The following is a 24,001-nucleotide window of genomic DNA, read 5'->3' as shown; positions in this document are numbered from 1 at the left end:
GCCTTCAGGAGCAGAGCTGTGCTCCAGGAGCACACAGTGCCCTGAGGACATGGTGCTGCTTGAAATTACTGCTTGCAGTGTCTGGCAAAATGCCGAGGTCCCAGCAAAAGGCTACGCTGGACTCTGATACAGCAGTTCATTTGTGTACTTCAGTGCATCAATTACTTATTTACATTCAAGGGTACTTATTTACGAACAGTTCTCCGTTTCTCCTTTTGAGATGGCAAGGCCTCAGTTCAGTGTGGGTTTCAAGACAGTCCTGGAACAATGTGGATTTCAGCCCCAGCTGCTTATGCTAAGCACATAGGCTAAATGTCACACTGCGGCACAAACTGGAAGCAGAAATGCTCTTTGCCCTCATTATGCCTCTCCACTGCTCTGCCACGGCTGTAATGACAGAAAAAGGGCATGTACTGACAGGCCTCAACTGGAATAAAAATTACTTTCCAGACCACAGGAGAGTTGGTGATATTATGCCCCTTCTACCTCCCTGCTTCAGTACTGCAATAGGAAAAAGGAAACGAGAGGAAAAAGTACTCACAATTAAAAACAGCTCTTCTGATAATTAGGAGAATATCCTCTCAGGAGGATGCCTGGTGACTGGAGGCATGAAACATTTGTTATTAAAAAAAGATAGTGCCCAGGTACCCTGGACAGATAAACCAGTGCCAGAACAGCTTTGCTTTGTGAGCACCAGCCTCCCAGCTCTCTGTGAAGACACAGAGAGATGGATCGTAACTGCAAGAGGGACCCGTGTTTACATTTTCTATTATCATCTTCATTTAATTATCCTCCTTTTATACCACACGGGCAAGAACGAGGAGAGAAATAAAACAATGAATGAGACTGTTGCTTCTACTGTGACACATAAAGCAACTGAAAACACCTTTCTAGTTTAGCCTTTTCTTCTACTTACACGTCACGTGCTTTTTTTTTCTTTTGCCTTTTTTTTTTTCCTTCCCAACCAACATTTGCTCTCTGGATTTTCAGCCAGATAATTTCTGAAAGGCACAACCAAAACAACAGTTTCATATTGAAATATAAAGAAAACAATAAACTTTTTTTTTTTATGGCATTGAACAACTATCACTTTTTTCCAAGAAATCAGAAACCACTTCAAAATACCAGCAGTTGGAGTCTGGCAATTTTTACCTTTACAAGCCACTTTTGTCACTGCATGACAATATTCTGCTACTTCACGATGGGTTATGTTGAGGCTGTAGGGAGGCTACCCAAAAGTCTTCCTAGATGTCTGCAGATGAGGGTGCTGGAGAGACGGCTGGTCTGATAAAGCAGTTTGTAATCAATGGAAAACCAGTGGTCAAGCAAAGACGCGCCTCAAGGCAGAGGACTTAAGAAGCAGGAAGTTCCCAGTGAAACACCATCACCTTCCACATGGGTTTACACTGGAGCAGTGAATTCCTGCATCACTAGGAGATGATTTATTAGTCACAAAAGTTGTGTTATATTTTTATTGTCTTCACAGATAAATCAGACCAGCAAGACATCCGTAACCATACACACAAAATATTTATCAAAACAATTAACATTACAAATCTCTTTTTAAAATAATTTATTTCACTGATTTCTTTTTAAATGGTACTGTCTTACAACATACATTATTCAACAAAGATGTGCTGAACAGACTCTAAAATAAGAAACACTTAAATTAAGCAATTGTCTCCGATTAGAATTTCAATTTCACCCATATCCTAACTTGTAAACGTTTGCTGGAATACGCTTCTGTTGTAGGCTTGATTTTTGTGCTTACAAAAACAGCATCAAGTTTCCAGATGTTGAAAAGAAGAAGTTATTGTACGATAAGTATGCGTTCAGTTCAACATACAAGGCAACCAAATGATTCTGTCGTTAACGTTAGCATCATGTATATTTTAGTTCACTGCACTAACATTTAAACTAAAACTTCAAACCACATAATCTTTTAAGTGACTAACATTTAAAAGGCAAGCAGTAATATCCTGAAAGCTTACAAAGGACGTCAGCACACAGCTAAGATGGGGTATCACTCGACAAAGGCTGCGGATGTGTATATGGCTGCTTTTTTTTGTACGAAGCCCACCTGCAGACAGGGCAGCAGTGTCGCCCGCCGGCCAGCCACATCACGATGCAATTCTGGTGGAACACATGGCCGCAGGGCAAGCCCATGAGCAGGCAACCGTTTGCAAAATTTTCTAGACACACCACACATTCTGTACAGTGCAACATCTCGGAGGGCCAGGCTGACCAATCCGGCTCCATGTCACCTGCGGTGCTGTAGGAGCCGTAGGATCTCGCCTTCCGTTCATATGGCTCGTGATGACAATATTTATTGGCACACGAACAGGTCTCAGCACCGCACCGAGGCTCTCCGGCACTGCGCCTATGAAATGTGTTTAGGTCATCGTCCTCCGAGACTTCTTTTTCATTGCTGATGACCTCTTTGTTTTCACTGTCAGAGTCACTTTCGCTGTCTTGAAAGGTTTCCAGCATTTCCTCATCAGAATGGACACCAACACATTTAAACCTCCACATCGGTAAGTTTTTGATGTAATCAGTTGGTATCAGAGGGTGAAGCCAGAGGTCGGGGAAGGCCAACCGCTCTAAGAACAAATCCGGGTCTTCATCCCAATCCGAGTCAAAAGGAAAGTGTTGAAAAGAAGCAATAGGATGAAACAAGTAGCTGGTGTACCAGTCCCACAGGCTTGACAGCCACTCCAGGTTATTAGCGTTTACTTCATCGGTGTTGTTATTGCGTCTTCTTTTCTTCTCAAAGTAATCAATTAGTAAGCCATGACCAAGGTACGTGCTGAGGAAGAGGGCTGGATGCGAAGAGTAGAACATCCAATCGGCTCTTACCCAAGAAGCCAAAGTAGTTGTGTTAGAGTACCTGAAGAGTTTTAAACTGTATTCATAAAAGCTGTCTAAGTAAGGTAGTTGCAAAAAACCTAACACAGGTAGCCAAGAAATAATTAATAGTGAATTATACGTCCCTAAAGTGCTTATGAGAACGACAAAACGCTTTATAGTAGCGCCTTGTGTAATAAACAGGTCCATCCAAGCCATCAGATTAACCAAAACTAAGCTTAAAACAAATAAATCGTTAACTTCTGGTTGTAACGAACGCAAAAATGAATCCATGGCACGTAGTGATATAAATTCACCAGTGTTATTCCCATACCTGTAAATCCCCTCGGGAGTCCTAAGTATGTACGAGGGTGTCTTGTAGACACCAATTTCTGCCATGTAACTTTTATTGTCCCAGTTTTCCACGTTCACAAAAATAAACTCTACTCTTCCAGTAAACTTTACACTCAGTGCAGAGAAGAACGCCGGAGGCTGGTCAAGGTTGGCAAACAGGTATATTTTCACACGGTACTGGTCACTTTTGTTCCATTCGTCTTTTAAATGTTCAGAGTTGTAGATGGTTTTGATCCGAGAAGCAGCATGGGCTGTGATCCATTTGAAAATGTGCTCCACTTCGATTTTGCGCCCGCTGTATTCCTTAAGCATTACTTTTCCCTTGGAGGTACTGGTCTGCGGAACGGACATAATGAGGGTGGATTTCAGCCAGCCCCTCCTCCTGCAGTACCTACAAAGAAAATGGCAAGTTAGATTACAGAGTTTCATACCACTGGAGCTGCAGTCCTTAAATTTCTGTTCCGAGCCTGAAAATCAGACACGCTGAGCACCTGGGAATCTCTACATATAATAGTAGGAAATATGGGCACCCAATATTCTCTGGCGAAGTGGATTTATTCTTACAATATATCTGTTATCTATCTTACAGACACATAGAGAGATGTATTCATAAGACAGAAAGAGGAACAGTGTTAATTTTCATGGGTTGTTATAGTAAACAAGGCCATACACTAGAGTCCCTCATGCTTTATAACTGGATTTTTAAAATACGCAAGCTGACTCTTCAGTATAAAGCGTTTGTAATTGAAGCTATTTTTCCACGGCCTTCCAGCCAAGAAGAAAACCAGTACAACGTAATTCAATGTGCCACAGCTTTCCCGAGCCTGCAGGTAAATTTCCCCGTGGTTCCTTTCATCCTAGTTTTGCCAAGCAGCAGTGAGGTGAAGTCAACAAGACATTAGTCTGTTTGCCGTTGCTTTAATGCAGCTGACAAGCGTCCACTTCCTTCTGGGGCCATTTTGGAAGGATGCAGACAGGCTAAGAGGTGTGGTGAGAGAGCTCGCCACAAATCTGGTGGAGGAGGAAGCAGAAACATGCTGCTGGAGGATCTGGGCTAATAGAATACCCCACTGCCTGAGATGGGATGAACTCCAAATCCGTATCTATAAGAAGAGGCTCTTCAAGGCTGAACCCTGAGTTATGGTCCAGACCCCAGTAACTATGAGATGAGAGCGTGGTGACTCTTCTCTTGGGCATCTTTTGTATCAGCATCACTATGCCACCCAGTTTATCTAGTCCTCCTTTTAGCAAATGTCTGGCAAGTTTCAACCATCAAAACATTACAGAGCCAACAGGCATGCAAACTGTCTCTGAGAACCCTGCACACGAAATAGAGGCCACTAGCGTCATTCACTAGCCATCTGACCTATGTCCTCCCTGGTTTTGGTCTATCAACATACATTTAGACAATTACAACTCACCGTCTCAGGAATCTGAATGTAACATTTTTAGAAGGAGCCGTAAGATATTACCCTACTAATAAAGGTATCCTGACTACTGTAGCATGCAGTGTTCTTCTGAATTTCAGCTGCAACCTGATGAAAACTATTCACAAGGGTTTACTCAACAAAACACTTCTTGTATTAGGTAAAAATTAATGAATCTAAAACATAGTGTTTGATCACAACATTATGACTAGTCAGGAACTATGCAAAGAGAAACACTGCCACGTTTTTAAGATGTTCAAATACCAGTGTTTTGATTACACAAGATTATTTTGCATAAGCACTGCAAAGTCTAAGAATTTTCTCTTATGATTAACTTTGAGATTTCTGTAAACATTTAGGACTTAAGCTGTGTAAGACACGTGCATATCCATACAAGCCACTGGAATTCTAGACAAAGTTTCCTGTCATGTGAAGCAAATGCTTCCAACAAAATGTTACAAAAGAATTATTTTTACAGCAGCACTGAATTATTAATAGCTTCTTTGGCTCCGCTCTTCTTCCTTGTTCGAAATTATATGCAAACAACAGTGAATGTTGCACAGCACACTGTATGTTGTCAAAGGGTGTGTGCAAGTTTATGTATAAACATACAGACATTTGCCAGGGAACAGGATTTGTCAGTAACCCTGAGAAGCTGGCACTGTTTGCAAGGTTCACGCTAACCTGCGTTTCTCCTTTCCAGATGGCAATAAAACAACTCTACAACTGATATACTTCTCTTACATGGGCTATATATATTCAGCTTTGTACTAAGCAAGCACAGTTCTTGTCCCCAAATGCCTGGACTCTTCTATTCATTCCCTTCCGTTGCCGTATTATGCTCCACGTAGTCTAATCATGTATTTCGCACATGATGCTTTAGGAAGCTGCAGATCTGTGGTTATGGTGCGGATAAATAGTGTAATGAAGAATTCTGAACAGCCTTCAGTAGAAATAAAAACATTAATAAAGCCACCTTCTGTCACAGCTACTTTTACAACACAGCAAGCCCTGCTGCCAGAACACAGCTGAGCCTTAAGATATTCTTGGGATTTAGATAATCCTTTAAGAATATACCTGGGGTCACTGGAACAGTTAAAAGTGCCAGTACGTATGCCGAATCTTGAAACTTTCTTCACCATTTTCTCCCAGTGGACTTTACCCACCAGTGGGCTTCTGTCGTTTGCTATGACCTATTGCCAAAAGGAAATAATAATTCAGTAAGTTTGCTTCCTGAAATAGAGCAAGTTTCATGAAAAACAGAGATCTAGTCACCCTTGACACTGGTTTCCCTTTCTCTTAGAACACAGAGTAGGTATATACAACTGGCAATCACACTATATGTCTTTGGAGAGTGAAGCTCTAAAACAGAAATACAGTTTCTGCAGAAAGACAAAAGTGTATCATCATTTTAAGTACCTGTTAAGATACTAAAATCACTGGTAGTTAACAAAAACTTGGGGCAAATAACAAAACTATCATTAACCAGTTCATAGTAAGGGAGAAAGGAAGAGGGTACCGCGGGTTCCTCTTCTTTGTAGTAAAAAAGACCATTATTTTATTACAATGCTCCATGAAAAGTTACATCACACCAAAAAAAGGTCTCAGAGGAAGTACAATGAGTTGGAATGCATGTACCTGGTACCAGATTAGACTGTCAACAACCATTTCTAAGCGGTGGAAACCAGTGATTAAACTCCCGGATAATGCCTAAAAATCTTGACTCCTTCAAGCTCTGCCAGTGACTCACTCTGTAACTTTACGTGACTGTTCCACCAACTCCAATGTCCCATCTGCCATTTCAGGATGATAATTCACTGTGATATATCCCAAGGTCTAATTTGTTCTAACCTAGTATATTAAAGTAGTACTTCAGGTTACTGAGACGTAAGCTTCTGCAGAACGAATGGCAAAGAATAAGCGCTCATCCTCTGACTAGTAATTGTACAGGAAAGAAAAAGGGGGGAAAAAAAAGGAAAAAAAAAAAAAAGGGAAACCTGCCTGCCTGCAGTTGACAGGTAATTTTGAATGACATGACTGATCATGCGTTGTTCCGTGAGCTGTCGCAGTTTCTATTTTAGAAATGCCTCACATGCTTCTGCAGGCTGACTGGCAACCACTTAAAATACATTTTTAAATTAAGTTTTGAAACTTCCATTTGTTAGGTATTTGTTTACCCACCATTAAACTTCTCCCAATCATTTTCTGACTTAATAACCTGAAATGTCAGCTTTCCTCTGGAAGTTAGGTTGTCACCATGATTAACAGTTCTCCACGTACAGGCTGAGACGCAGAGCTGGAAAGCATGTCTGGCCTTTGAGACTCAAAAATATTATCGGCTTTGTAGTTAAGTAGCATCCTCTCAGAAACTTAAAGTAAGAGAATTCACTAAGCAGACATTCCATATAGGGAAACAAATTTAAAGTGAAGTTATAGATTATAATCCCATCCCACTGAGGCCAACATGTTTAAATAAAAGCAGAGGTGAACATCTAGGTAAGAATCCCTCAAGTTATTCTCAAAACACACACAATCACAGAGAAAAGCCTTTTTGATTAGCTAAACGTAACCTTCAAGCACCGAGACAACCACCTGGGGAAATCTGTCATATTATTGAGGCTTCTTTACATCACCCAATGTAACTGAAGCAATTACTTTGAATATTTTAAACTTCCTTTCATTCACTTCAACTAAGAGAGACCACATTCCTAAAGACACCTTAACGCCCATATATCCTCAGACCTACTGTGGTATGATAAACACATCCAACATAGTAAAGAATCACCATGTTTTATTAGCAAGTATAAAACCAAAACGTTGGTAACTGGATTAGTCTTTGGTACAACTACTCGGAGATCGGTTGCTTCCAAAATTCTACGTGCCTGTTCTGAAAAAGCCTAGTACAGTTGTTGAGAATATGCTAATGTCTGATATTGAAATATTCACTTTAAGTGTCAAGAGAAGGAGAGTTGTCGCAAACACAGTCACCACTATGTCTTACTGTCATCTGACTGTTTGTACTGGCACATCTTTTAATATCAGTTTAATTCCCTTCCTATGAAAAAGTCTTTCCACTTGGAGAAAGTTATTTATGCTGTGGGACAACAACAGAACTTGCAGTTCTAGAGAACCCTACTATGGTTTGCACACTGAAGCTTTGTAAAATTTCTTGGGCTCATACTTTTTTATGTCATTATGGCAAAAAAAAAACCCAAATAAACATGCCCACTGCAGCTGCTCCTTGCAGACAACACCCACTTACGACATTGGGAATTTACCACATAGAGGCAAGGGTTTGTATTTTGGAAAGTAGTCATCATCTCCGGGGATGAGGGAGCCTGAGAAAATACCGCAGGTTAAGCAATCACCCTGTAATTCAGTATAAATTAAAGATAACTTGCAAACACTTGCAACAGATTTTATTTAAGAACTGTGAATTTTGATAAGCTAAGAAATCTAGTTTAAAAACCTGTGACTGAGGAGACCAGGAATATCAATGTGGAAGAGGCCTGAAATTCTTCAAGTCCAAGGTGTTAAAGCTATCAGGATTTTCTATTTCAAGCAAGGGGGGAAAAAAAGTTGTCAAGTCCTGCTCTTCTTCCTAGCAAGCGCTTCCAAGATGATGTTAGAAATAGCTTTAGAATCTACAAGGAATGAAAAAAGGTCAAAACAAAGAGCTAGCAAAGAAAGATAAGTGGAAAATCAAAAAAACATAAGGAAAAACGAGCAATTCAAGTTAGACCATTCAAAGAGTACTGCAAGCTGCCCCAAAAGGTTTTTCAGTCATACAAATAAGAATAGAACAGGGTGAAAAGGCGCAGGATCACCACACAATGAAGAGAGGATAGAAATGTAAGATAATTTTCTTTTTAAAATGAAATGAGTGCTCTGACTCAGTTTTCAATGAAGAGGAGCTGGCCACAGAGAGGTTATCGAGTTTCTGGGAAAAGACTGTATCACCTAAAGATGGAAACAAAACTCAAATAATTTCATGCGCTTAAACCAGAGTAATCTCCACCCCAGCACTATAATACAACAAGCACACAAAATTACACATAAACCTGCAAAGATTTCATAATAAAGATCCTTTCAGAGTAATTTACATTTTGGCAGGAGAATAACAAGCTAAGAACTATATTTAAGAGCAAATGAAATAAAGTCCCACCAGTTTGATCTCAACAGTATGCAAAACTGTAGAACAAATTTTCAAGGTGCAGAGATGGCTGAATTTTCCACCCCTTTCCAGCACGGAATTACTAAAGATGTTTAAAACCTGATTATGTTGAGAGCTAAAAGTCCATCTTTTCCTGGAGGAAAAGAACCGAGTTTCAAGAAAAGGGAATGTATTACCCATTCTGTACTTTGGTAGGGTATCTAGTACTGTGCCACAGGGAAAATTTTCAGGAGAACTGGAGATAAGTTTCTATAGTGAGTTAATAAAAAAAAAATTTAAAGTGACTAAGAAATTGGCTAAGGCAAAAAAACATCCAAATGCCAGAAAAGTGCTAACAGATAATAGATTTACCTTAGAGCTCAGTTCAGCATGTATTCCTATTAATGCCCTTCCTGAAAAAACCTGAATTCTCCCAAAGCCATTTGCAGATGACATAAAATTGGGAAGCACATCTATGTACAAAAGAGGATTATAACACTGTACAGGAAGAGCTGCACAAATCTTGTAATGCAGAGTGTCAGAAATGAAATTGAATTCAGTAATGAACTGGATGCTCGGGGAGTTCATCTCAGTTAGAAACAGCAATGAGAGGAAAAGCTTGGGTCTATTAGTTGATCCAAAAGAAACTATGAGCCATCAATATTAACTGGTTGTGAAATAAGCAAAGCCCAGGATATATTACGCCTGACAAAACAAACTGGTTGATTGATCTCATGTACTGGGAGTAGTGGGGTAGACATCAGGAGTCCAGGAAACTAAAGGGCGATGTCAATTTAAGCGCAATAGGAACAAATTAGCCATGAATACACTTAGGGCAGAAGTCAGACACATGTTTCCAAGAAAAGAACAGTCAATAAAAGTATTACAATCAGACAACTTATGATTTAAGAGAGACAGCAAGATATTTCATAAAAGCATACTCCACAGTCTAGCAGAGCGCTGAACTCGCTCATCAAGAAGGTCCCTTCCAGTCATATGCTCTATCTTATTTTAAAGAAATAAAGACAAAGCTCATCGAAGCAGGTTCTTTTACGAGATCAGCTAGAACAGCTGGGAAACAAACACCACATTTAGAGGAACACAAACCCTTAGCTCTTCTTTTTATTAGCTATGTTCACAGTCTGCATCACATCATATCATATGTCAGAGTGACAATAAGACAATGAAGATAACCCTATTAATCCATTAATCATCTTAATGGGCTGAGAGAATCCAATAGGATCAAAATAACCCTGCCATTTAACAATCCCACATCACGGAATAGATCTGCTCCCTGATCTACACCTAACCCAGGCCAGAGGACTGGCTCCGACTGCAGGGTCTGAATTACCATCTCTATCTATGAATTACCAGCTGCTTCAGCAGAAGAAGATGCTAGAGAGAAGGCCAGGCCCTCACTGAGCATCCATCCACAAACTTCCTCTGAAGTCTCAGACACTATTTTTTTCCTACTCCATCTGTGAATTTGGGAGGACCACACCATATCCCAAAAGGTCAGGAAATTCTCAGCCAACGACTGTGAAATACTGCAGGTAAGTCATGGCACTAAGATGTGCAAAGAAAAAAATGGAAAGACGGGGGTTTGGAAATCTCCTTTATTTCTACATTTCTGATTGAGTTTTCTTGTTTAGTTTCCATAAACACCTAAAAAGGCAGCTTCCAGAGAAAACAAAGTTAAAACAGAATTCATCTAGGGACATATAATACTGATATAATCAAAATCCTGGTGATTTCAACAGGCATTTGCATAGATAGCTTAGACAGAAAGATATAAACACTTGGAAAAATAGGACAATGTCAGCAAGACACTTTGCCTCTCTTGCTTAATCCAAACCAAAAGTGTCTCAGGTAGATGCCTAGATACTGCAATACCTACTTCATAACTGTCACTGATGCAGTTCCTTCTTAATTTCCCAGTTACTATTAAGGATTTTTAAAAATTATTTTATTAAACATACATACTTAAAATACCAGAAAAGATGGAACAAAAATTGAAGTGGCTTAAGGAAACACCACTGCTGTTAAAGAGTTTGCTGTAGCAATGTGATATGCAAAGAGAGATTCCTGCTCTGGTACTCAGCAGTACTTGAGCACAACATGATGGTAGCCTTATTTGAGCATTCTCCTATTTTCTGTTCATTTAAACCAGGTGTTGTTCCATCCCTTTTAGATTGCTATGCAGAGATTTCGAAACAGGTCACTAACAAGATTTAGTCTCAGTTTTTAAACTCACAACTAAAAATGTTCAAATATCACAAGGCATGAGAACGAGTCAGAGATTGACAAATGCAGAACAAACAACACTTCATGGTATTTCAACTCTCAGTATTTTAACCAATTCTAGCTGCTTCAGTTATTTTCTCTGCTTTCTCCTTTAGTTAAGGCATACACAGGAAAGAAACATTAACCATTTGATGCATAAGAAGAAATACAGCATGATGGAGGAAAGATCTTACACATATCCTGACAGCAAAGGTACTACAATAAGATTAACCAGTATTTTTTTAATGGTGAATAATCTCTAGAGTGTACCGTGCCCAAGACCAGGTAGACCGACTGGAATGGAAACGACACTCTTCACAAGTTGCCTCCACTCCAACAACTCGCAGCAACCCGAGGACTTCGCGGGCCACAGTATACACAAGGATAACTTCCCACAGAACCTGAACACCCTTGACAGCTTTTTTAAAGAGGACATTTTAGAAATTGGCCCTTTTAACTAGTTATTACCGCCTCTAACGGCCTCAGGAACCTGGAGCAACCTCAGTAACACTAAAGGGAAAAACACCCTGATGAATCATCTACTTTGCACGCTCGACAGCCCTTGTGCCTTGCTACTTTGATTAAGAGTCATTCCATTTGTGTTTGATACATCGCGCCAGAGATGGGAACAACACTAAAAAAAGAAAGCAAAGCAGAAAGGCAAAATTGTGAGATCATCACAATACAGCAGAAGCTCCAAGCTAAGTGATGCACGTGTTTTTTATATATATATATTTTTTTGTGATGGAAAAATATTCACATTGGCAGCATCTCTCAGCCTTCATGAGTTAGGAGTATGTACCATGAAAGGAAGAGAAAACAGTATCCAAATGAAAGCGCCAAGGGAAGCTCAGGCATTATCTAAGCTGGAATTCAGCCAGAACACCAGGTGTCAGGCACACCTGCTCATACCAAGAACACACAGTTTGGAATATGCACAAATAGTCAAAACTCGGTTTACAGATTAGCCACAAAGACACCACCACCAAGTGCTCATCAGCTCTGGGCACTAGGGCACTGTGACAGGCTTTAAACCATCAGGAAGAACAAGATCTATTAAATAAGAGACACCATGTTGTGCTGCACACACACACACGTACAGGTGGTTCTCTCGGGACACAGTCAATCCTCGCCCAGCCTCAGCAAATCAGTCTCCGCACCAAGAAGTACTGACATTTGAATCGGAAAAAAATGTGTGATTTTACCAAAGGCAAAATGGATTTCTAACTTATTTAATGAACTGGTAAGGTAGTATCTATGTGAGAATTCTAAGTCTGGTTTGGCAGTTTCCAGTTTGAGATATCCAGACCCCACAGTGCCCGCAAAGGAAGCCTCATACTAGTGTAAAGGGTCCATGCACTCGCTGGAAGATTTTCAAGAATCCACAAAGATGCAAAGGTTCAAAAACCCTGGTCTGTTAATTAAGCTTCTCATGTGCTTTTATAGAACTCTATAATCAACAGCTATGTTGCAAACTATCCTCCCACAGAAGTAAAAATATTTGGACAATTCTCAATTGTAGAAATACAATTAATTATAAATGGACTGGTGAGTTATTTATTAGAAGCATGGAAAAAAGCTCACTTATTCCAGTTAACGTCAATAAGTTTCTACATGACTATCTGTACTTTTATTAATTCTGAGACATCTTACTCTGTTTATTATTCGGCATTGTGCTGATGAAACTGAATTTCCGCATAGTGGCTCCTTCCTAAGAACTCACAACTGGTGCAGAATCCATCCACATGGATTAAAGATGTCTGGAGATTTTTTTTTTGTGCTTTTCTTTTCCAAGAAAGAGACTGTGAGAAATTAGATCAAAATAGGCAAAGACAGAAGACTACATCTAACATAGCATGCAAAAATTAACCACTTCAAACTTTACATGTAGTTTCTCAAGGGAGGTGAGGTGATCTACGCACCAATCTGAACAGCTCGGTTAAGCTGCCAGTTAAGTTAGAGGCTGAGAATAAACAAGCTTCAGTAATGAATTAATACAGATTTGCAGGCAATATGAGAACTATTACATTCTAGTTGATGGTATTCTGCACCCTTGACTGGATATGAAGACTCTCAAGAAGGATACTAAAAGTTAAAATCAGGTATCCTATGGTAAATGATCCTGAAGGGCTACTGGAAAAGACAAATATACTGAAAAACGTATTTTAAAAGAATTTTATGTTCTTACTTAATTTCCTTGTAGCGACAACAACTGATCACCTGGCAAAATTAAAAATGCAAATGTGAAAATTACTCATCCTGTATGCAAGAGAAAGCAAGAAAGAGAAAGAAAAAGAGAGAAGGAAAGAACCACCACCAAAATCCTGTAGGCACATCCCTTGCTCTGTGACTACACCACCTGAACAAGAAGCTGATATAGAATAGACTGTAACATTTCATATCCATAAAAATGCCCTTTGCACCTCTACCACACACGATCAAAGTGTTTGCTCTCCTGCTTCAATGCTAGGAAGAAAGTTCCCTTTACTTCTCTCTACTGCTATGTTACTGTAGGGACTTTTAAAATAAAAATATACATTAATGTAGACTTTTACTTCATTCAAAGAGGATTTTTATCTGTAGACCATTTACTGTATGCTTTTAAAAAGTCATAATGACTACAATATTGTTGGATATGACAGGCTTCTAGAGACTAACCAGAGAGCATGAGCAATAGCAGAGTTTGGAAAAGCAAGAACATTACGTGTTACTCCCCTACCAACAAGAGAAGCAGCTCTAGAAACTGCCACACATCCTCCTTGCCAGCCAAAGAAGTGCATGACAGCAACTGGCAAGCAAGAAGAAAGTCATAAAAGGAAAGGTGATGAGATCATGAGCTAATAGGAGAGAGAACATGCTGCCATCTGTGGCTTTACGGAAGCTCCATGTAGGAGCAGAGGGCACCTGTGAACAGCTACACTGGTAAACAATTTAACTCTGAACCTGGATGCTTTGCATGTGGATTTCCAGAAAATAAAGAAACAAAGCCACAAAACACTGTTTCCTTGTGTGTGGACTTTGGCTTTTCTTCAAGGAACTCATCTTGCTGGCTCCATGTGATAAATTCACATCTGAATTTGTGTCAAACATATCAAGAAATAATAATTGTTTCCTCTTTTTCCTTCAATTTCTCTGCATACAGTGATGGTTATCACATTACCAGTCTGTGCCACCCCAGAAATTTCATTTACATGCACTGGAAAATAAAAATCATTTTCAGAGTCCCCATCCTGCCATACATCATCATAAAGTCTTCAAAACCAACTCAACCAGCAGCCACTGTGCTAGCTGAGCCAGAACTGTTCCTTTCCCTCTACTGTTTTCCAGCAGCCACTGTGGAACAGAGCTTCATGGTCAGGATCCTGACAAGGATCTGGAGATGCCTTCTGCTTCACAGCCAGTAGCCATAACAGAGCAGGGAAATCCTCTGACCTTGTCTGTGGTCACCAAACCCACCCATGAGGCGTCCTCAGTCTCCTCCTGTCCCCTAAGCATCAAGCTGATTAATTAGCTGTAAAGTTTCCACAGGATGCCTAACGGTGGAGAAGAATGTACAAGGGAGAGTAACAAAGAATTAGAACGGGGAAGCAATGATAAAAAGCACCTTTGGAGGGATGAGGTCTAAGAAAAGAACACAGGAAAAACCTGAGAAAGGATATGAAGAATCCAGCACAGGACTTATCCAGGCAGGAATTATGGTGAGGAAGGGAGCGAATCAAAACTCAAAGTGATGAAAACTCAAAAGGCAAGAGTGAAAAAAAGAAATTTGACTTGTCTAGTGGTTTTTATTATAGAGAAACAGACAAATAGCATTCAGCAAGTAAATTATTCAGTAAATTCCACTAATTTTTTTTTTCCACAGCTATTGTGACCAATTGAATAGCTGTGCAAATATTCCCAGAACGATGACAACATTCATCACACTAGAGATACCAAAACACAGCCCATCTGATCTGCTATTATGAAGCTAGCTGAAAATATATTACAGTTAAAATTCTGCAAGCAATAGACAACAAAGAACTACCATATTTTACGCTCTTGAGCTGCATGGGGAGGAGGGAAGGTTTTTCATAGCATTTTCATGCTTGTATTTGTCAACTAGCTTGGAAACGTGTAAACTTCCTTTCAACGCTTGCTCTCTGCTTAAAGAATCGCTTTCTGTGTGATTTAAACCTGAAACTTACATTCAACAAACTCCAAATACATCTTTCCCAAAACACAAATGCCATTTCGATGGTGAAGGTAATCTGTCCTCTCATTGTCTATTTTAGGGTGAGATCTGATGTGGTGACAGTTCAGGTCTAATAACAAGAAATCATTAGATCTCGATAAGCTATTTAACTAGAAAACATGAAGTGAGGAGACCAGACAAACCAGGGAGGAGAGCTGTCAACTGAACAATTAATTGTCTGGTGGAAAATTTTGATTGCCCGATGCGGCTGTTAGCAGAGAACATAAGCCTAAAAAAAAAATTTAAAAAATCTCTCTTCTCAATAGAGATGTTGATGCAGAAGGGCATTTTTAGTCTAGATTACTTAACATTCTCAAGAGTGATGATAAATTGTTTCAGAATCCTATTTGCACAAGTCTTTCTTTTCCTAAACGTTCTCTTATTCTCATGCAGCCCTGGGGAAGCAGGCTCTAAAATCGGTGGGCCCACAAGTTTTAGAGGAAAGTTAACTTTAAGCTACCAGAATATGTTGTAGAAGCAGCCTGCTAGCCTGGGAAGTAGCACACTGAGATCTTGCCTTTGTGAAGAGGCAACAGAGCTTTAAAAAATGATCTAAGCCTCTTAGATAAACAAAAACTTAAAACTGGTTGGGTCTGAGCATGTAATGCAACCAAAAGGAAGAGCAACACCAGAGCCACCTCTCCTGTGCCAGCTGGGAGCATCTACGCTTAAGGCACCTACTTCACACATTACACAAACTCTTACAATACCAGGGCCAAGTACTTGTACAGTCTGTGTACTTAAGTGTGTGCTACTTAGCTTGTTTTCTGGTTCTAAAGTACCTAGTTTTGAAAAAGCAATCCACAGAATAACAGGGTAGGTTTTTTTCCTTCTTTTCTGTATAGGAACTCTCACTTCCAGCCTTTCATCTTTTTTTTTTTTTTTTTTTTTTTAACAGATTTATTCTTTATGATCTCCCTGATGTAGTTTATCTTTGTCACTATCTCTGTTACACACTTTTACTACTAGTTAACTACCCTCATAAACTCCTCCTTTGAAACACATTTTGGATGTGATAATATATAAAAATATATAATCAAATTTCTATACCTGTACCAGCCAGATCCCATCTTTTGTGTCTTCTACAAGCTCATAGAAGTGCATTTCACCACTAAAGTTTGTACTGGAAACCGATTCGGAAGCCTCTTCCTCCTTGAGAGCAGAATAAAGCTCTCCTTCCATGAGGTCTCCTGAAAAAGAGACAAATGGAGAAATTCAATTACAATGGCAGTTCAGAAAAATTGCTTCATAAATTCTAGTAACAGTTTCACTAACTATATTTTACATGGTTGCTCAGAGAACCTTTTCAGTATGAAGGTAGCTAATCTAAAGAGTTATTATAATTCTATCTATAGTGACACGACTATGAACAATTTGACGTCAGCTGTCAGGCCACAGAAGAGATGAACGTTATGCTTCTGATTACACAGATGTACCACGCATACAACCGAGCACACAAAAGAATAAATGAACTTCTCCTAAGCCTCACTCTCTGAAAATAACAATATTCTGTGGCTGAGAGCAATTTTAATTCCCGTATCTTTGCTTTCATTTCGCAGGATAGTAATTTTACAGCAACTAACTTCTTAACACTGATAATTCAAACAGACTTCCAGAATTTCCATCAATAATTTTGTACCAAAAAAACATGTTGACTGTCCCACTGCAAGTAAAAATCCCAGGCAGAATAATTTAGCTGCTGGCTTCTGTTTGCAAAGTTGGAAAAAGTTCCCATGAACTCCAATCCTGGTGACGTAAGGAGCTCACAGTAGAATCATCTGATAATGTTTCCTTTGTAATCTCATTTCCTTCTCAGGTTTTGTTTCACAATCATTACAAACGCAGTTAATGACAACTAGCATTCTAGTAACTAATCTATTAAGCTTGAAGAAATTAAGTCTTGTCCAAAAAGGCTGTTTCCTTCAAAATATAAAATAATAATTTAAAAAAGTGTTACAGCTGAAACCTTTTCCGAAAGTATTCATAGAATTTAGAAAATATGGAAAAATGCTGCAGAGCCTGCTGCTATGAGAAGTGTTTCCATGACATTTGAAGAAGTTGGTTAATACAGTTTGTTTGGAGTTAAACACTTCCCTGCAGCATTTGCAACCCAAACATCATGACATCATGGAAGTACCTAACAGCCAAGGAGTGAAAGTGATTGGAAACAAAAGTGAAATCGCCTAATGCTTTTTACTGTTGGAGCAGCACAGCAAATAAACAACATAAATAAACAATGAACAATAAAAGTAAATTAGATTTAAATGCCCAGCATTAATATCAATTATTTAAACAAGTTAGCATTTTTAAGATTATTGCACTCACTGTATTCATCCAAATCCTTCTCTTTTTCTGTTCAGACATTTAAACCCCTCACAGCCTATCCCGGTCACTGGGATTTCTCTCTCTCTCCTGTATCAGACGCCCTTTGATCATCAATATAAAAGCAGCCACTCACATTTTCCTGCTTGGCGGGCACCACAGCTATTACATCAGCCCCATCTCCCAGTCCTTGGGGCCAGCTCCCTCCGACTGCTCCAGGCCAGCATCCTTACTGCCAAGACACTTCCACCATTCCTTACACCTCCATTGCTCTTCACTCTTCATCGCCCCCCAAAATTCCAACTCTTTCACCTGGTCTTCCCTACTTCTGAAGCGCCACCCTGCCTTTTTCCAAGCTGTTTTTGGCATGTAGGATCTACTTCTGCTCCTCTTGTATAAAACCACTGCTCCCCTCGGTACCCATCCCCTCTGCTCCTCGGCTATAAAAACCACTGCTCCCCTCCGTGCCCATCCCCTCTGCTCCTCGGCTATAAAAACCACTGCTCCCCTCCGTGCCCATCCCCTCTGCTCCTCGGCTATAAAAACCACTACTTCCCTCAGAACCTCTCCAGGTAGCAGTAACTGCGATAAAATCAGCCACCGGGTAGGGAGAGGAATACACAGGAAAAGCTGGCCCCAGCTGTAAATATTAACTCACTGCATGTATTTGGATTTCTTCCTTCTCGTTTTTCACGGCCGACGACGTTCGCTCTCGTCTGTGCAACCGCCACCTCGCCACCCTGACCCCGGCCGCCCGCAGCGGCCCGGCGGAACTCACGGGGCAGAGCCATTTCTCGGTGACCCGTCTCACCGAGGCCTTTCCCTCCGCCCAGCCTGTTCGGGCTTAAAACGCCGCGGAGGTTTTTCACGTCACCATCCCCGAGCTTCCCCCTGCCTTCCTCCATTTAACCGCTCCGGCGTCTCCGTCCCTAGTGGGGGAAACCAGCTCGCTCCCCACATTCACCCCGCGAAGGCGAGCGTGGGAAGCGGCGCCCCAATCTCCATCCCAAGGGCGGCGGGAGCCCATGCAGGGGTCACCGGGGGAGCCACCTCCCCACGCGGGGGTGGCAAGGGATCGCCCTCCCTCCCCGCGCGTGGGTCGCCGGGGATGCTCCGCGTACCTGACTTCTCCACCAGCTCCCGCACATCCTTCTTCTCGGGCAGCCCCGAGTATCCCAGCCCCCGGCACTCCAGAATGGTCCGCAGCTTCCTGAAGCTCAGGGCCACCGGGTCCACCAGCTGCGTGGCGAGGAAGCCGCTCTCGTACCACGCCACGGCCTCGAACACCCTGGCCAGGACGAAGAGCGCCAGGAAGTAGAGCAGCAAACAGCACAGCTTCACCCACATCTTCCCGCCGGGGGCTGCCCGCCGAGGGGCCGGGGAGAGCCGCGCCGGAGGCCGGGCTGCCGCGGGGCGGGGCGGGCAGAGGGAAGGGAAGAGGAGAGAGGGGGGGGCTGTCAGCGACGCGGGGCCGCGGCCCCCCCGCCTCCCTCCCGCCGCTGTCCCCGCCCCGGCGGAGCCGCGGCCGCCGGCGGAGACATAACAAGTGACGTGGGCAGGCGGGGACGGGGGCGGGGGGAAGGACGGATGGAACGAACGGAGGGGGGGGGCCCCGGTGGTGCCCCGCCGACCGGCACCGCCTCCACTCCCCCCTCCACCACCACCCCCGGCGGTGATTCAGCACCGCGGCCCGAGCCCGCATCACCGGGCTGGGGTGTCCCTGCCCCCGGTGTCAACTTTGGACCCAGCGCTTGCTGAAATAAAAAAAAACCACTATACATATATATATATAAAAGAATAAAATACCTCGGATATCAGTTTCTGGGACGAGCCAAAACCCCAATCGACGTTTTTCCTGAGAAGAAGAAAAATATTTATCCAGCAGGAATGGAGTCACTGTGTTTGGGCAGCGCTAAGAGGGTTTAATGGACAAAGGCTGGCGTTTGGGGCCAGCGGTTGGGTGTAGGGATGATCCCTCCGCTCCCATTCCCTCCCACTGAAGCCAATAATAAAGTGAAATCCCTGGGATTCTGCAGTTCCGCCTTGGCACCTGAGCACCTGGAGCTTGTCGTGCTAAACCGACGGTAAAAGGCAACCAGCTGGCCAGAGGCACCACAACTTCTGACAAAAGGTTGGAATTGGGGCTGTTCTTCCCATGGGAAGCATTTGGAGCGCAGCGGGGATCCTCGTTTCAGTGGATCCACAACTAATCATCCCAGACCGTACAAGAAGTGTCAGGCTGCAAAGACAGGATGTAATTTGCTACGAAAAACCATACGAAACCCAGGCTTCGTCTTTGAGACGACGGCTTTCCTTCTTCTCTGAAGGAAACTCAACTTTTTTTTTTTTGTATGTTTAGTTATTTTAAGAATCCGTAATTTGCATGAAAATTGCCAACTCATACAGATGTGCGCAAAAATAGCACAGCTTAATTTTAAAAACACTGACAATCCCCCGGAGTGTACACGCTGAAGGAACTCTGTACTATCGAATTTCAAGAAGACACATTAAGATTGACCTGTAGAAAGCATTTAAACGGCCGTACTCCTCAGAGCCCTTAAAACACATTTAGGGGGTTCTCGATGCGCTGATAGGATTTAGAAAGGAAAAAAAACACAAACCCCAGGTTCAGCCCATTTTGTCACGCAGCCACCACAGCCCCTTAGAGAGGAAAAATCACTGTTTTCTTCAGCAATGGGTTCGTTTAGTGTCTTGAAAAGGGACGAGCAGAGGGGTTACAGAAGGAGCTGCTCACAAACGAGGCCCTTATGGGCTGGTAAACGTTGTGCCTCACACTGGGAGTCGTATAAACCTTTATTCTTCAGAATTTTTGTGTGGTAAAGATTAGAGGTGGACTGCAAACCCCAGCTGTGCTGATGCTGCTGGATTAAACACAAAGGGATTCCAGCAGCTCGGTTGGGTTTGCAGCGAGCCTGGGGTGGGAGGCCCAGCTGGGACAGAACGTACCGGGGGCACAGTCCAGCGAAGGGGCTCACGGGAGGCCGGGCTGAGGTGCTGCTCGCTCCTTCGCTGCCACTGCACGTCAGGAAAATCCCCCTTCAACAGAGCCAGGGCCCACCTCCCTAAAGAGAAAGTGGTAAAGCATCAATAAGACGAATCCTTTCCCCTTGGCAAAAAAGGAGAGAGCTGTTATCGCAGCTGGCAGAGCCAAGGGCCTTCCTCTCAAGAGAACACACACTTAACATCACCCCCAAGCCCAGAAAACACACCCCAGGAACACAGTTCCTTTTTTCAAAAGCTTGCTGAAGGCCCATTTCTTTTGTCACATGTACAAGAAGTTGCCTGATTTCTCTACCTTTTATTTCAAATGAGCAGCTCGAGCATATGTGAAGTGATGGGTGGGAGGAAGAGACGGGAGTCAGGTGTTTGAAGAGGAACCTCATATATTTACCTTTAGTTAGAAAACATATCCTTGGGGAGTTTTGTTGTTGTTTTGTTTGTTTTTAATGAGCGCCACAGACCCCACTCCACCCGATCCCTGTGTTTCTCCCCTGTAACTCATCCAGGGATGCCCTGGCTTCCTGCGGCAAGAAAGCACCTTAGCAGCAATTACACTGCTACGCTCACAGCCAAACTATTTGCAACACCAACTGCTGGGGAGGCTGTCACCAGTATGTCATTTCCTAATGCTCATGGGCTGAGTTAAATCAATTCTTAGCATTCCCCAGTGGTAACTGATGACGAGTTCCCCGCAGAGACAGAGCTAATCATCTGCCAAAACTCAAAACCCTGGAGTTGTTTCAAGAAAGTAAAAACCATGTTTCAACCACCACTCGGAAACCCCCACAACAACCGAAAGCAAAGCAGCTTCCAAGACAGAAGCACCCAGACAAGGAGACGGGGCAGGGGCAGAGCTGCACGTGAAGACCAGGGACAGGTACAACCAAGAACTGCAGGTGATGAGCTGACCAAAGGCCTTGCGGAAAAAACCTAAACCGATTCAGTTCCTCTCCGGGGCTCTCTGGTCCCGTCTTTCCCCCTTACCTTTACACCACGGACTTACTGAGCTGCCCCTACCAGGAAACGTTATACTTTTTAGATACAGTCGTCATTTGTTGGTTTCCAATTGCATCTCAGAACATTTTTTATGTGTCACCTGCAAAGAATTTTTCAGGGAGTTTTAATTATCTGGAAAATGTAACTATCTTAACAGTCAATTAAAATGTATTTGGACTGAAGACAAAGACAACACACATTGACACTTTTAAAGACCTCTACCTAATTAACAACATTAAACAGTCATCAGACAGTCAGTTCTGTGCTCATAGAGCAAATATTACAAACGTGAAGAGAATGAAGATCAGAAATTCCACCTTTAAACAAAAACCCGAAGCAGGGATCTGCTTTTAAACCATTTGGGCAGCAAAAATATTTCACTATGATTTACGAGAGAATGAGACCAAATCTTGAGAATTGGGATAGCCACCTTTTCCTGTCAGAGAGCCAAACCTGCAGCCTCTGCTGCCGCTGATAAATGGCAAGGATTCCCTCTCCTCCCTCATCCTCTCCTAGGAGCAGTTGCTGACTGCACAGCCTGGGAACACAGACAATAATCCACTTTGCAGACTCCTACAGGGAACATCAAGAAAAGTATTGTCATTTTGAAGGCACTAAAAATGAGGACTGAAAATCTTAATTCAATCCCATATTATCATACTTATGGACAGTTTTAATATTGCCATATGTCAAGATAAATTTCAGCAAACTACTACTTAAACAACCTGAAACTTAGCTTTCTGAAGAGTCAGCCAACTCTGTAAATACAGTTGTTAGGAGTTCACTAACAAGAGTCCTTTGATGTACTTTTAAAGCAATATAGGTGCATCTCAACACATTTTTATGTGTGGTATGAAACTGTGACTACTTGTAATTATCTGATCTTTATTAAGTAAACCATCAAGCCTGTACGAGAGTCTCAAAGCAAGATGACAGCAGCCCAGACATTATTTTGTTGTATATAGAGGAATTTTAAATCAGGTGTTTCCTACAATCTACAAACAGTCACACAGCAGTAGATTTAATATGTAGATGTTATTTTTGCACTACAATGGCCAGTACTTGACACCTCAGCTAAAGCACCAGCTTTTGGGGTGAGGCAATCCCGACGTGATCCGGTAGTGATTCAGACAGTAATTCAGGTTGGACAGGAGCTCAGGAGGTTATGAAGTCCAATCTCCTGCTCAGCACAGGGGCAGCTGCGATGCCAGAGCAGGTTGCTCAGGACTTTATACAGTCTAGAGTTTTACTAGTTCTATCTAATAGTCATCCCTTCCTCTCCTGTGGCAATTTTCCTTGCCTACGAACATGCAGTGCTTAACAGCCCAGAAATGTACATCAATCAAGGCCAAACCAACTTACAGGAACCAAATACATTAATTAAAGCTTGAAATGTAAGTCACTTTTTTCCTATGCAGTTGGTTTGGTGGGGGTTTTTTGGTTGGTTTTTTTTTTTTTGTAACAGTGAAAAACTATTTGTTGCCCCTTGGAGAAGACAGACTCTATTTAATGACAAAAAAAATATTAATAAAACAATCAGGAGACCTTTTTTGAATGTGCTAAGAGATGATAAAGGAGACCACAGTGGTAAATAACAAATTAAACCAGTGTGCTAATGACATAAGAAATCAGAAGATATTTGAGTGCCTTTAAACATCATTTATGATTATCTAAAGAGAAAGAATACAAACAAAAGCAGCAGTTTGGGCTTAAATCTGACAGAACAAGGGTCACTTGTAATCATCTACACAAGTCACATATTCCTCTGAGAATACAGATTTTGTTATTTTCTTGTCCTGTTCCAGCAGTATGGATGCAGATGAAGCAACATTGTCCCAGACTCAGACAAAATGCTGTTTTTGCAGTCAACTTTGTCCAAGTTTCTTAGACACTTCAATGGTGCTGTGCTCCAGAAAACAGAGTTGTATCTGGCTTGTGCTGGTGCTTCCAAATACTGAAGTTGGAATGAGTATGGTACACAAGTGTTATTCAAGCTGAGGCATTTATTTCAAGCCCACTTTTACAAGATGCTTGCCAGCGAGATGCAGGACTTCAGTCTGTAAGTCAACATAAAACTCAAGAGGAAGTTTACTGACCATGGTAACAACTTAATGACAGACTAAATGTTCTGTTTCCGGCACGCCAGGCTTCTTAATGCAGCTCTGACTGTTTAAAGCTGCTCTTCAGTTTGTACTTGTAAAATGTTTGGGGCGGATGCGAGATGCGTTCCCCACAGCCCAACTGGAAAACCCCCTTCTGGCCCTGGTGCCACACTACTGCCCTAAGCCCCGCCGCCGCGCTTTCCCGCCGCCCGGGGTTACCTCAGCGCTGACACTACACCCACCCACATCGGCCCTAGCGCAGGCTTCG

The 24,001-nt window shown here is 42.0% G+C and overlaps 1 protein-coding gene across 1 annotated transcript; it reads right to left on the bottom strand.

Annotated features, from left to right (window-relative positions):
* Nucleotides 1-1,476: 1,476 nt before the first annotated feature.
* Nucleotides 1,477-18,961, bottom strand: RNF103 (ring finger protein 103). Its single transcript, XM_074147145.1, has 4 exons — nt 18,736-18,961; nt 16,343-16,482; nt 5,703-5,818; nt 1,477-3,589 (listed from the first exon to the last, which is right to left on the bottom strand). The coding sequence occupies exons 1-4, from the start codon at nt 18,959-18,961 to the stop codon at nt 2,011-2,013; spliced, it is 2,061 nt and encodes a 686-aa protein (XP_074003246.1). The 3' UTR covers nt 1,477-2,010.
* Nucleotides 18,962-24,001: the final 5,040 nt, after the last annotated feature.

The sequence above is a fragment of the Numenius arquata genome, chromosome 5 (genome assembly GCF_964106895.1).
Source record: "Numenius arquata chromosome 5, bNumArq3.hap1.1, whole genome shotgun sequence".
In the NCBI taxonomy this organism is placed as follows: domain Eukaryota; kingdom Metazoa; phylum Chordata; class Aves; order Charadriiformes; family Scolopacidae; genus Numenius; species Numenius arquata.
The sequence above is the reverse complement of the archived record's forward strand: the minus strand, read 5'-3'. Positions and strand labels throughout refer to the sequence as shown.